The 14,348-nt window shown below is 43.0% G+C and overlaps 1 protein-coding gene across 18 annotated transcripts in view; it reads right to left on the bottom strand.

Annotated features, from left to right (window-relative positions):
• The window catches only part of LOC141133709 (uncharacterized), a 351,664-nt gene that overhangs the window by 70,282 nt on the left and 267,034 nt on the right, over window positions 1-14,348 (bottom strand). For 13 of the 18 annotated variants that reach the window (XM_073623213.1, XM_073623211.1, XM_073623215.1 and 10 more), the window contains 5 exons: window positions 12,472-12,513; window positions 2,731-2,772; window positions 1,988-2,029; window positions 1,512-1,553; window positions 1,066-1,107 (listed from right to left, as the gene is read on the bottom strand). In XM_073623213.1, the coding sequence (XP_073479314.1) occupies window positions 1,066-1,107; window positions 1,512-1,553; window positions 1,988-2,029; window positions 2,731-2,772; window positions 12,472-12,513 (210 nt within the window). The remainder of the gene's footprint in view (window positions 1-1,065; window positions 1,108-1,511; window positions 1,554-1,987; window positions 2,030-2,730; window positions 2,773-12,471; window positions 12,514-14,348) is intronic. The other 5 variants (XM_073623212.1, XM_073623221.1, XM_073623224.1 and 2 more) reach the window with 3 other exon arrangements.

Below are 14,348 nucleotides of genomic sequence, written 5' to 3'. Positions count from 1 at the left end.
ACCTAAAGATATAGTCAGCAGATTGCACAAAAGTGTTTTGAATATTGGCCATCTTAACAGTAGATATTGTACCAGCCTCATTCATAGAACAAGGTATGCAAGGTCTCCTTCCACTACCTCCTCCTCCATAGACTTATGTATGCAGCATCTCCTTCCACTATCCTCCTCCTCCACAGAATTATGGATGCAGGATCTCCTTCCACTACCTCTTCCTCCACAGAATTATGTATGCAGGATCTACTTCCACTACCTCCTCCTCCACAGAATTATGTATGCAGGATCTCCTTCCACCACCCTCCTCTTCCACAGAATTATGTATGCAGGATCTCCTTCCACTACCTCCTCCTCCACAGAATTATGTATGCAGGATCTACTTCCACTACCTCCTCCTCCACAGAATTATGTATGCAGGATCTCCTTCCACTACCTCCTCCTCTATAAAATTATGTATGCAGGATCTCCTTCCACTACCTCCTCCTCCACAGAATTATGTATGCAGGATCTCCTTCCACTACCTCCTCCTCCTTAAAATTATGTATGCAGGATCTACTTCCACTACCTCCTCCTCCACAGAATTATGTATGCAGGATCTCCTTCCACTACCTCCTCCTCCATAAAATTATGTATGCAGGATCTACTTCCACTACCTCCTCCTCCTCAGAATTATGTATGCAGGATCTCCTTCCACTACCCTCCTCCTCCACAGAATTATGTATGCAGGATCTCCTTCCACTACCTCCTCCTCTACAGAATTATGTATGCAGGATCTCCTTCCACTACCTCCTCCTCCATATAATTATGTATTCAGGATCTCCTTCTACTACCTCCTCCTCCACAGAATTATGTATGCAGGATCTCCTTCCACTACCTCCTCCTCCATATAATTATGTATGCAGGATCTCCTTCTACTACCTCCTCCTCCACAGAATTATGTATGCAGGATCTCCTTCCACTACCTCCTCCTCCACAGAATTATATTTCTTGAACTTTTCACAATACTTCTATATATTCAGGAAATCTTATTTCACAATTGAATTGATGAAAAGACATGCATTAAATACCTACCTTTACTCTTCAACTGTGAAATTGAATCTTCAATATTTGTATCTGGGAAGGAAAAAAAAAATCAGAAGATTGCAAAAAGTGTTTTGATTTAGCCATCTTAACTGCAGATATTGCACCATCCTCATTCATAGAACAAGGTATGCAAGGACTCCTTCCACTACCTCCTCCTCCATAGAATTATGTATGCAGGATCTCCTTCCACTACATCCTCCTCCATAGAATTATGTATGCAGGATCTCCTTCCACTACCCTCCTCCTCCACAGAATTATGTATGCAGGATCTCCTTCCACTACCTCCTCCTCCATAGAATTATGTATACAGGATCTCCTTCCACTACCTCCACCACAGAATTATATTTCCTGTACTTTTCACAATACTTCTATGTATTCAGGAAATCTTATTACGCAATTGAATTGATGAAATAACAGATGCATTAAATATTTACCTTTACTCTTCAGCTGTGAAATTTCATCTTCAATATGTGTACCTGGGAAGGAAAAACAATTCACAACAATTAATTTTCATGATGTTTAGGGACTCACATCAGCAAACATTTAGAATCCACCCTAAAGATATAGACAGCAGATTGGACAAAAGTGTTTTGAATATTGGCCATCTTAACTGCAGATATTGTGCCATCCTCCTTCACAGAACAATGTATGCAAGGTCTCCATCCACTACCTCCTCCTCCACAGAATTATGTATACAGGGTCTCTTTCCACTACCTCCTCCTCCACAGAATTATTTTTGCCGGATCTATTTCCACTACCTTCTCCTCCACAGAATTATGTATGCAGGATCTCCTTCCACTACCTCCTCCACAGAATTATATTTCCTGTACTTTTCACAATACTTCTATGTGTTCAGGAAATCTTATTACACAACTGAATTGATGAAATAACAGATGCATGAAATACTTACCTTTACTCTTCAGCTGTGAAATTGAATCTTCAATATTTGTATCTGGGAAGGAAAAAAAAATTCACAAAATTAATTTTCATGATGTTTGGGGACTCACATCAGCAAATGTTTAGAAACCAACCTAAAGATATGGTCAGCAGATTGGACAAGAGTGTTTTGAATATTGGCCATCCTAACTGCAGATATTGTACCATCCTCCTTCATAGTACAATATATGCAAGGTCTCCTTCCACTACCTCCTCCTCCACAGAAATATGTATGCAGGATCTCCTTCCACTACCTCCTCCTCCACAGAATATTGTATGCAGGTTCTCCTTCCACTACCTCCTCCTCCATGGAATAATGAGTACAGGGTCTCCTTCCACTACCTCCTCCTCCACAGAATTATGTATGCAGGATCTCCTTCCACTACCTCTTCCTCCACATAATTATGTATGCAGGATCTCCTTCCACTACCTCCTCCTCCACAGAATTATGTATACAGGATCTCTTTCCACTATATCCTTCTCCACAGAATTATGTATACAGGATCTCTTTCCACTACCTCCTTCTCCACAGAATTATGTATGCAGTTTTTCCTTCCACTACCTCCTCCACCACAGAATTATGTATGCAGGATCTCCTTCCACTACCTACTCCTCCACAGAATTATATTTCCTGTACTTTTCACAATACTTCTATGTATTCATGAAATCTTATTACACAATTGAATTGATGAAAAGACAGATGCATTAAATACTTACCTTTATTGTTCAGCTGTGAAATTTCATCTTCAATATGTGTATCTGGGAAGGAAAAGCAATTCACAACAAATAATTTTCTTGATGTTTGGGGACTCACATCAGCAAATGTATAGAAACCAACCTAAAGATATAGTCAGCAGATAGGACAAAAGTGTTTTGAATATTGGCCATCTTAACTGCAGATATTGCACCATCCTCCTTCATAGAGCAATGTATACAAGGTCACCTTCCACCACCTCCTCCTCCTCCACATAATTATGTATGCAGGATCTCCTTCCACTACCTCCTCCTCCACAGAATTATATATGCAGGTTCTCCTTCCATTACCTCCTCCTCCACAGAATTATGTATGCAGGATCTCCTTCCACTACCTCCTCCTCCACAGAATTATGTATGCAGGATCTCCTTCCACTACCTCCTCCTCCACAGAATTATGTATGCAGGATCTCCTTCCACTAACTCCTCCTCCACAGAATTATGTATGCAGGATCTCCTTCCACCACCTCCTCCTCCACAGAATTATATATGCAGGATCTCCTTTCACTACCTCCTCCTCCACAGAATTATGTGTGCAGGGTTTCCATCCACTACCCTCCTCCTCCACAGCATTATATTTCCTGTACTTTTCACAATAAATCTATGTATTCAGGAAATCTTATTACACAATTGAATTGATGAAATAACAGATGCATTAAATAATTACCTTTGGGGGCGGAGCTAGCAGCGGACATGTGAGCAGCTCTTCATGGGACGCAACATTCTGCCTTAATCCTCAGTGTCAGAGATACGGATCCTGAATGATACCGGCACCCCCTTACTCACCGGACCCTACAGATCGACCGGGTATGGTTAAATACGGGCCGGCTTCCATGGAACCGGCTGCAGAGCGTCTGTCCCGGCGCACACGAGGCGGTGGAACAAGGCCCCAGCAGCACACAGCGGAGCGGAGCTAACAGGACATCCTCACAGCCTGGGAAGGTAAGCCCGCTGCCACGCAGATCTCCGGGCAAAAAAAGAGGTTTATCCCTGGTTAGACTCCCCTGTGATGATATAGCCACAGAATCAGCAGTTAATGCGGAGGAACCATCTTTAAAACAAATTATGGAGGCCATTTACACATGCCAAACTACTTTGACTGAACATATTGATGGGATGAGAGCAGAAATGTCCTTTCTGAAGCAGGATGTGCAGACCATTAGAGAGAGGGCCTCTGAAGCTGAGCAAAGAATCAGTGACATGGAGGATGTGGTGCGGCCTATGGAGGGTAAAGTACAATATCTACATAAAGAAATAAACGCGCACACAGATAATCTGGGAGACATGGAAGACAGACAAAGAAGGAATAATGTCCGTTTTGTAGGTTTCCCCGAAAAAGCTGAGGGAACACAGCCGGAAGATTTTCTGGAACTTTGGCTTAAAGATAATATGGCTGACACTACATTTTCCAGATTATTTGCTATAGAAAGGGCACACAGGATTCCTTCCAAACCCCCTCCTCCTGGAGCACACCCGCGCCCTATGATTGCACGCATATTACACTTCAGAGATCGGGAAAGCATATTTAGAGCAGCATGCACTGGAGGTGAATTGCAATACAATGGGAACCGTATATCCATTTATCTCGACTTTTCTGCGGCCACGCAGAAGCAGAGAGCCAGCTTCATTCATGTAAAAAAGAGACTCCGAAACTTACAACTTCCCTACAGCATGTTGTACCCGGCGAAGCTAAGAGTAGTGGATGGGGGGAAAGTCTATTTCTTTAATAACCCCACGAAGGCCTCAAGATGGTTGGATTCCAGAGGACGTCGCAGCCCAGTTGAACACCGGTAACTGCGTAAGGAGATGATTCGGAATACACATGATGACTATTGCAAGACTTCCTATGCTAGGGTGAAGAGGTATCCATGTTTAGGATAATCTTTGGCACTACAATACCATGGCATAGTGTCCCGCCATATGTTGCATACAATTTATAACATCACTTAAGTGAACTGTTCTTGATATTAGAGTGAGAAGAAACAACAACTATTGGAGGGAGAAGAAGAGGAAAGAGGAGAGCACAGAGGTTTTGGCTCATATTTTGAGCAGTTATATTTTTTTATCGATATAACTTTTTTCCTTTCCTCTATTCAATCATATCACCTTCCATTGCTATCAACCACGGAGATACCCCCTGGTCGTACTGTATCAGGTTTTTCGTTTTTCTTTTTTTTTTTGTTTTTTTTTTATGTTGTTTTTGTTTCCTTTCCTTCCCCTCCTTTTTTTGTTTTCGGGAAGAGGGGAGAAGGGGAGGAAAAAAGAGAGGAATACTTTTTTTTCTGTTGGTTGAATATAAGGTGACTTTGTTCTTCTCAGAAAACTGTGTCCCCCTGAGGTCACTTTAATTCTTCTGCCTTTTTGTTATAGGAGACAGGCACACAACAAGTTGGGTGTGTGTGCAGGGAGGGGGGAAGGGGCTCATGTTACTGTTTAACCTTGGTTTGTGCTGTGTGCTGCTGATGTGTTTTGTTCTCTCCTCACAGGGGATCTGTCCAATAGGAATGAGACTGGCTAACAGTTATTCCTTGTTACCCTGCAACTGTTCCTTTATACATGTAAATGGAGGGTAAGATAAAGTTACTGTCATGGAATGTGCGTGGTATGAACTCCAAGATTAAGAGATCTCTCATCTTTGACTTCATAAAACGATACAAACCTCATATCATAATGTTGCAGGTGACGCACTTGCAGGGATCTAAGGTTATGGCACTAAAAAAAACGAACGTGATGAGAGTTTTGCATGCTGAATACTCAACATATTCTAGGGGTGTAGCTATTCTAGTTACAAAAAATGCGGCTGCGCAAATTTTGCAAGTCAAACTAGATCCGAATGGCAGATATGCTATCCTGGTATGTCGAATGTATAATGTATTTCTGACATTGGTATGTGTTTACATTCCACCCCCATTCTCCTTACCAATACTAGACAAAATTATTAAAGAAACTATATTGATTGCTCAAGGCCCATTATTACTCTTAGGAGATTTTAATGCAGTGTCGGATGGAGCTCTGGACAGGCATGGGAATGTTTCCGGGTCCAGACATAATTTATCTTCCTGGTTGGAGAGTAGGGATGAGCTTCGAGTTCGAGTCGAACTCATGTTCGACTCGAACATTGGCTGTTCGCAAGTTCACCGAACAGCGAACAATTTGGGGTGTTCGCGGCAAATTCGAATGCCGCGGAACACCCTTTAAAAGTCTATGGGAGAAATCAAAAGTGCTAATTTTAAAGGCTAATATGCAAGTTATTGTCATAAAAAGTGTTTGGGGACCCGGGTCCTGCCCCAGGGGACATGGATCAATGCAAAAAAAAGTTTTAAAAACGGCCGTTTTTTCAGGAGCAGTGATTTTAATAATGCTTAAAGTCAATCAATAAAAGTGTAATATCCCTTTAAATTTCGTACCTGGGGGGTGTCTATAGTGTGTCTGTAAAGGGGCGCATGTTTCCTGTGTTTAGAACAGTCTGACAGCAAAATGACATTTTGAAGGAAAAAACTCATTTAAAACTACCCACGGCTATTGCATTGCCGACAATACACATAGAAGTTCATTGATAAAAACGGCATGGGAATTCCCCAAAGGGGAACCCCGAACCAAAATTAAAAAAAAAAAATGACGTGGGAGTCCTCCTAAATTCCATACCAGGCCCTTCAGGTCTGGTATGGATATTAAGGGGAACCCCGGCCAAAATTAAAAAAAAAAAAATGACGTGGGGTTCCCCCTAAATTCCATACCAGACCCTTCAGGTCTGGTATGGATTTTAAGGGGAACCCCGCGCCAAAAAAAAAAAAAAAAAACGGCGTGGGGTCCCCCCAAAAATCCATACCAGACCCTTATCCGAGCACGCAACCTGGCAGGCTGCAGGAAAAGAGGGGGGGACGAGAGTGCGGCCCCCCCTCCCTCCTGAACCGTACCAGGCCACATGCCCTCAACATTGGGAGGGTGCTTTGGGGTAGCCCCCCAAAACACCTTGTCCCCATGTTGATGAGGACAAGGGCCTCATCCCCACAACCCTGGCCGGTGGTTGTGGGGGTCTGCGGGCGGGGGGCTTATCGGAATCTGGAAGCCCCCTTTAACAAGGTGACCCCCAGATCACGGCCCCCCCCCTGTGTGAAATGGTAAGGGGGTACATAAGTACCCCTACCATTTCACGAAAAAAGTGTCAAAAATGTTAAAAATGACAAGAGACAGTTTTTGACAATTCCTTTATTTAAATGCTTCTTCTTTCTTCTATCTTCCTTCATCTTCTGGTTCTTCTGGTTCTTCTGGCTCTTCTGGTTCTTCCTTCGGCGTTCTCCTCCAGCATCTCCTCCGCGGCGTCTTCTATCTTCTTCTCCTCGGGCCGCTCCGCACCCATGGCATAGGGGGGAGGCTCCCGCTCTTCTCTTCTTCTTTTCTTCTCTTCTGTTCTTCTTCATTTTCTTCTCCGGGCCGCTCCGCAATCCATGCTGGCATGGAGGGAGGCTCCCGCTGTGTGACGGCGCTCCTCGTCTGACAGTTCTTAAATAACGGGGGGCGGGGCCACCCGGTGACCCCGCCCCCCTCTGACGCACGGTGACTTGACGGGACTTCCCTGTGGCATTCCCCGTGATGTCACAGGGAAGTCCCGTCAAGTCACCGTGCGTCAGAGGGGGGCGGGGTTCACCGGTTGGCCCAGCCCACCCGGTTATTTAAGAACTGTCAGACGAGGAGCGCCGTCACACAGCGGGAGCCTCCCTCCATGCCAGCATGGATTGCGGAGCGGCCCGGAGAAGAAAATGAAGAAGAACAGAAGAGAAGAAAAGAAGAAGAGAAGAGCGGGAGCCTCCCCCCTATGCCATGGGTGCGGAGCGGCCCGAGGAGAAGAAGATAGAAGACGCCGCGGAGGAGATGCTGGAGGAGAACGCCGGAGGAAGAACCAGAAGAGCCAGAAGAACCAGAAGAACCAGAAGATGAAGGAAGATAGAAGAAAGAAGAAGCATTTAAATAAAGGAATTGTCAAAAACTGTCTCTTGTCATTTTTAACATTTTTGACACTTTTTTCGTGAAATGGTAGGGGTACTTATGTACCCCCTTACCATTACACACAGGGAGGGGGCGGGATCTGGGGGTCACCTTGTTAAAGGGGGCTTCCAGATTCCGATAAGCCCCCCGCCCGCAGACCCCCACAACCACCAGCCAGGGTTGTGGGGATGAGGCCCTTGTCCTCATCAACATGGGGACAAGGTGTTTTGGGGGGCTACCCCAAAGCACCCTCCCAATGTTGAGGGCATGTGGCCTGGTACGGTTCAGGAGGGAGGGGGGGCCGCACTCTCGTCCCCCCCTCTTTTCCTGCGGCCTGCCAGGTTGCGTGCTCGGATAAGGGTCTGGTATGGATTTTTGGGGGGACCCCACGCCGTTTTTTTTTTTTTTTTTTGGTGCGGGGTTCCCCTTAAAATCCATACCAGACCTGAAGGGTCTGGTATGGAATTTAGGGGGAACCCCACGTCATTTTTTTTTTTTTAATTTTGGCCGGGGTTCCCCTTAATATCCATACCAGACCTGAAGGGCCTGGTATGGAATTTAGGAGGACTCCCACGTCATATTTTTTTTTTAATTTTGGTTCGGGGTTCCCCTTTGGGGAATTCCCATGCCGTTTTTATCAATGAACTTCTATGTGTATTGTCGGCAATGCAATAGCCGCGGGTAGTTTTAAATGAGTTTTTTCCTTCAAAATGTCATTTTGCTGTCAGACTGTTCTAAACACAGGAAACATGCGCCCCTTTACAGGCATACTATAGACACCCCCCAGGTACGAAATTTAAAGGGATATTACACTTTTATTGTTTGACTTTAAGCATTATTAAAATCACTGCTCCTGAAAAAACGGCCGTTTTTAAAACTTTTTTTTGCATTGATCCATGTCCCCTGGGGCAGGACCCAGGTCCCCAACCACTTTTTATGACAATAACTTGCATATAAGCCTTTAAAATTAGCACTTTTGATTATTCATGTTCGTGTCCCATAGACTTTAACGGTGTTCGCATGTTCGAACGAACTTTTTTCCTGTTTGCATGTTCTGGTGCGAACCGAACAGGGGGGTGTTCGGCTCATCCCTATTGGAGAGTTATGACATTTGGAGAGAGCAGAACCCTGGGGTCAGGGAGTTCTCATGTCACTCTGAGACCCATAAGACACTCTCTAGAATAGATTTGGCGCTGTCGTCTAAAGATGGCCTTCCTTACATAACCGCTGTCAGATATCTCCCTAGAGCTATCTCAGATCATTCCCCTTTGGAGGTCACTCTAGATCTGAGGGCTCCACGGGGAAGGAGGCAATGGCGGATGAATACAAAATGGCTCCAGGAGGATTATGTTACCATAAAATGCAAGGAGAGTATTGGGCACTATTGGAAGGAGAATGGGAGGGAAACAACATTAGCTATTCAATAGGATGCCTTTAAGGCAACTATGAGAGGGGTATTTGCATCAGAAACAAGAAGTTTCACCAAAGCACTTAGCTCAGATATGAAAGATGCAGAAATGAATGCCTCGGAAGCTGAAAAAGAATATATTCTTGACTCATCTACAGGTAGATATCGACTTTGGCAGGAAAAAACACGACAATATACCTTGCTATTAACTGAACACACTGAAAAAACACAACTACGGCAGGCTAGATCATTTTTTGAGTTTGGCGATAAAAGTGGACGCCTACTGTCTTGTTTGGCAAGTCCACTTTATGCACCGGTCTCAATAAGCAAGATAAAGAAACTAAATGGTGAGGTAGTTGAGGAAGCCCAAGAGATTCTAAATACTTTTCTAGACTTTTACGAGAATCTTTACCAGACGCAAACCCAGCATACTGACCAGGAACTGGAAAGGTATATTGACAATTTAACACTCCCATCTCTACCCCAGGAAGATAGAGAACTTTTGGAACAGCCGATCTCCCTGGAGGAGATTGGTGGTGTAATCTCATTCTTCAGGCCGGGTAAATCACCTGGCTTAGATGGATTTCCAGCTGAATGGTACCAGTTGCATAAAGAACAGATAGTGCCATTACTACAAAAAGTCTTTATAGCTGCAGAGAAAGAAGGCATATTACCAGAGTCTATGAGGGAAGCATTAATTATAGTGTTACCTAAACCAGGAAAGGATCCGCAGGAATGTGAGTCATACAGGCCAATTTCTTTGATAAATACCGATGTCACGATACTGGCCAAGATTTTGGCCGGTAGGTTGAAGTCGGTGATCCTTAAACTAATTAACTCAGATCAAACAGGATTTATACCCGGACATTCCACTCAAATGAACCTACACAGACTATATGTTAACCTCCAGACGCCTCATGATAACAAAGGAAAAAGAGTTGTGGCATCTTTGGACACCAAAAAGGCGTTCGACTCTGTAGAGTGGAACTACTTATTTTTGCTTCTAGGTAAGCTGGGTTTCGGATCAAAATTTATTTCATGGATTAGACTGTTGTATAATGACCCCAGAGCAAGTATCAGAGTGAACGGCTCTATTTCTGCACCTTTCAAGATCTATAGGGGAACGAGGCAGGGTTGCCCCCTATCTCCTCTTCTGTTTGCTTTGGCCATAGAGCCATTGGCAGCTACACTTAGAACTAATGTCACGCTACAGGGGTTTATGATAGGAGATCTGGAGGAGTGTGTGTCGTTATACGCTGACGACATGCTCCTATACTTGAGAGATCCAGAGCAGTCGTTGGCCACGGCAGTCTCGTTGATCCGGGAGTTCGGGAATTTCTCTAGCTTCAGGATCAACTGGACCAAATCAGTCCTCTTTCCACTAGACTCACAGCTGGACTTAATACTCCCAGCCCAGTGCCCCCTGGCTATTGTAGAGAAATTTAAATACCTGGGTGTATTGGTCCAACTACCTGTAGATTCATTCATCGAGGACAATTTATGGCCTATCATCAGAGCATTTAGTGACAGAATACAGAAATGGAAGGACCTTCCACTTACACTCTATGGCAGGGCTAGTATATTTAAAATGATCTTCCTTCCAAAATTTTTGTACATACTCTCTAACGTCCCAATTTATATCCCAAAAAGAATTTTCAAACACATAAACTCCCTATTAACATCTTTTTTATGGGGTAATAAAGCGGCAAGGATCTCTCTTGAGGTGTTGCAATTACCTGTTCACAGAGGTGGTCTGGCGATACCTGACCTGAGACTATACTATTTAGCATCACAATTAGTATTTATTCATTGGAGAATGTTCCCACAACTAAATAATGCTGCGGTTGCAGTTGAAGCAGCAACGGTGACATCATATGAAACCTTACTGAATTTCTTTTTCAGAGGAGAAGTTCCTACTGTAGAGGGCAAAGAGATACTAAAATCTGCTAAAAAGGTATTGGGGATTTGTATGAAACATATAAAAGATAACCCCCTTCATTTATCCCCTAATGCGCCGTTGTGGTTCAACCCCAACCTGAAAGAATTCTTTAATTTAGAAGAAGGATTTAGATGGTCTAAATATGGGCTCACCTATCTGCACCAATTGTATATCAATGGGGAACTAAAAACCTTTTCGCAATTGCGAAGAGAACTGAATGTTCCAGAGACCTGGGAATACCAATTTACCAGATTGAGACACGCTGCTTATGTTCAATTTGGGGTTGGACCGGTGACACTGGAAAACTCTACGATAGAAAGACTACTGGCTACTCCAGATCATACTAAACAAATTTCTACATACTACAATACACTTTTGGCAGAGGAGAATCCTAGAGAAAGTAAACTTAAAGGAAAATGGGTGGAGATCATACCAGAAATTACAGATGGTCAATGGGAAAATGTTCTGGCATCATACTTGCCCACAGTTATATCTGCTAGAGACAAATTAATACAACTAAGGTACTTACATCAGATGTACTATACCCCTTTGAGACTCTATAAAATGGGAAAGAAGGTGGACCCTACTTGTCATAAATGCTTGAGGGAAGAAGGCTCTTTTATACATATGGTATGGGAATGTGACAGAGTTAGGTCATTATGGTCTCAGTTTATTGCTGATACTTTAGATATACCGAACATATGCAGCCCTTTGCTGGGCCTTTTGGGGATCATAGAAGATGAAGTTATGAGTAATAACACGAGAACACTACTAAGACTACTGTTTTACTATGTAAGGAAATTAATTGTACTTCATTGGGTCAGGAGAGACTATCTTACATTGAATGCCTGGAAAGGTTTGGTTAATGCCAATATCACCATGTACAAAATGACATATGAGTCTAGAGGATCAAATAAAAAATTTAATAAAGTATGGGGAAGATGGATTAACTCTGAAAACACGCTACAATCCACCCAGTAATTCCGTAGGATACTAGAGAATCAATGGATAATAATTAAAAGATCTAGTGGGGAGTTGAATCACAGCAGCAAAGTTTTTTTTTTTCTCGTTTTTTTTACTTTATGAGGGATAATTCCCTCTAGTTGCTTTTATTTGTATACTGTATAGCTTTGGTTCTATACAATTGTTTAGGCTAAGATCATTTAGTCCTGAGTTTCAAAAAACAGCCAATGATTTAACGAGTAATGACAAACGCAGCATAATACCTATAATATTTCTTTATTTGTATGCAGATTCTGCTTCTGAATGCATTCTGGACTGTAACATGTATACTTTTGTCTATTATATTTTGCAAATAAGATGTATATTTTTTTTTGGCAAATAAAAACTTTATAAAAAAAAAAATAATTACCTTTACTCTTCAGCTGTGAAATTGCATCTTCAGTATTTGTATCTGGAAAGGAAGAACAATTCACAATAATTAATTTTCGTGATGTTTGGGGACTCACATCAGCTAATGTTTAGAAACCAACCTAAAGATATGGTCAGCAGATTGGACAAAAATGTTTTGAATATTGGCCATCTTAACTGAAGATTAGGGATGAGCCGAACACCCCCCGGTTCGGTTCGCACCAGAACCTGCGAACGGACCGAAAGTTCGCACGAACGTTAGAACCCCATTGACGTCTATGGGACTCGAACGTTTGAAATCAAAAGTGCTAATTTTAAAGGCCAATTTGCATGGTATTGTCCTAAAAAGGGTTTGGGGACCCGGGTCCTACCCCAGGGGACATGTATCAATGCAAAAAAAACTTTTAAAAACGGCCGTTTTTTCGGGAGCAGTGATTTTAATGATGCTTAAAGTAAAAAAAAAAAAAAGTGAAATATTCCTTTAAATATCGTACCAGGGGTGTGTCTATAGTATGCCTGTAAAGTGGCGCGTGCTTCCCGTGTTTAGAACAGTCCCTGCACCAAATGTCATTTTTAAAGGAAAAAATCTCATTTAAAACTGCTTGTGGGTTTAATGTAATGTCCGGTCCTGGCAAAATGGATGAAAATCAGTGAGACAAACACCATGGGTACCCCCCAGTCCATTACCAGGCCCTTTGGGTCTTGTATGGATATTAAGGGGAACCCCGCACCCAAATTAAAATAAGGAAAGGTGTGGGGCCACCAGGCCCTATATACTCTGAACAGCAGTATACAGGCGGTGCAAACAAGACAGGGACTGTAGGTTTATTGTTACGTAGAATCTGTTCGTCATTTTGAACGGGTACATTTTTAACGTGTTTAGCTCCAGCCAAAAAATCTTTTTTAAGCTTTTTGGAAAACATAGGGAAGGGTTATCACCCCTGTGACATTTGTTTTACTGTCTGTGCTCCTCTTTAGAAGATTTCACCTCACTTTTTGTCCCAATAACAAATGCTTTTTGAGAATTTGGGTTTTTTTGTGGAACAAGGATTGGAAAGCATCAGTGGAAAGGAGAAATGTTTTTCCCATATTAACTCTTACAGGAGAGAATTTCCCTTCCTAGGGGTAGATTTCATCTCACTTCCTGTTGTCTCCTTCCGTTTGCAAGTAGGAGTCGTTTGTAAGTTAGATGTTTGAAAGTAGGGGCCTGCCCTATATATTCAGCAGAAATTTGGGCCTTAGGTGTTGTTGTGGCCACAACACTGTAAGCCTTCACAGGGCCCTACTGTGAAATATTAGATCAAGAATTGTAATTACATGCACATGTTGAACAGGGGCTGAAAAACTGGGCCTTTGGTGGTGGTGGTGGTGGTGCTGGTGCCACAAAACTGTAAGTCCTCACTCGCTCTTGGTGGGTGCAGAAATGGGCCCTGCTGTGAAATATTAGATCAAGAATTGTAATTACATGCCCCTGTTGAACAGGGGCAGAAAAATTGGGCCTTTGGTGGTGCTGGTGCCACAACACTGCAACCCCTCACAGACACTCTAGTTGGAACGCAGGAACGAGCCCTGCTGCAAAGTATTGCATCAAAAATTGTAATTACACGCCCCTGTTAAACAGGGGCAGAAAAATTGTGCCTTAGGCACTGGTGGTGGCGCCCAGAACCAAAAATGTTCTTACAAGCTATCAGCGTGATGATTGAGGAGGAAGAGGATAATTACTCAGGGATAGTCACTCAGCATCAGCATAGGCAGTCTTTGAAGGGATCTGAGATTTCAAAAAAAATTATTCGGTTACATCAGCATCAGGTGCTTGGTAGCTGGTGGTGATCCAAGACTGATTCATTTTTATGAAGGTCAGTCGATCGACCGAGTCGG

The sequence above is a fragment of the Aquarana catesbeiana genome, linkage group LG03 (assembly GCF_042186555.1).
Source record: "Aquarana catesbeiana isolate 2022-GZ linkage group LG03, ASM4218655v1, whole genome shotgun sequence".
NCBI classification, from domain to species: Eukaryota; Metazoa; Chordata; class Amphibia; order Anura; family Ranidae; genus Aquarana; species Aquarana catesbeiana.
The sequence above is the reverse complement of the archived record's forward strand: the minus strand, read 5'-3'. Positions and strand labels throughout refer to the sequence as shown.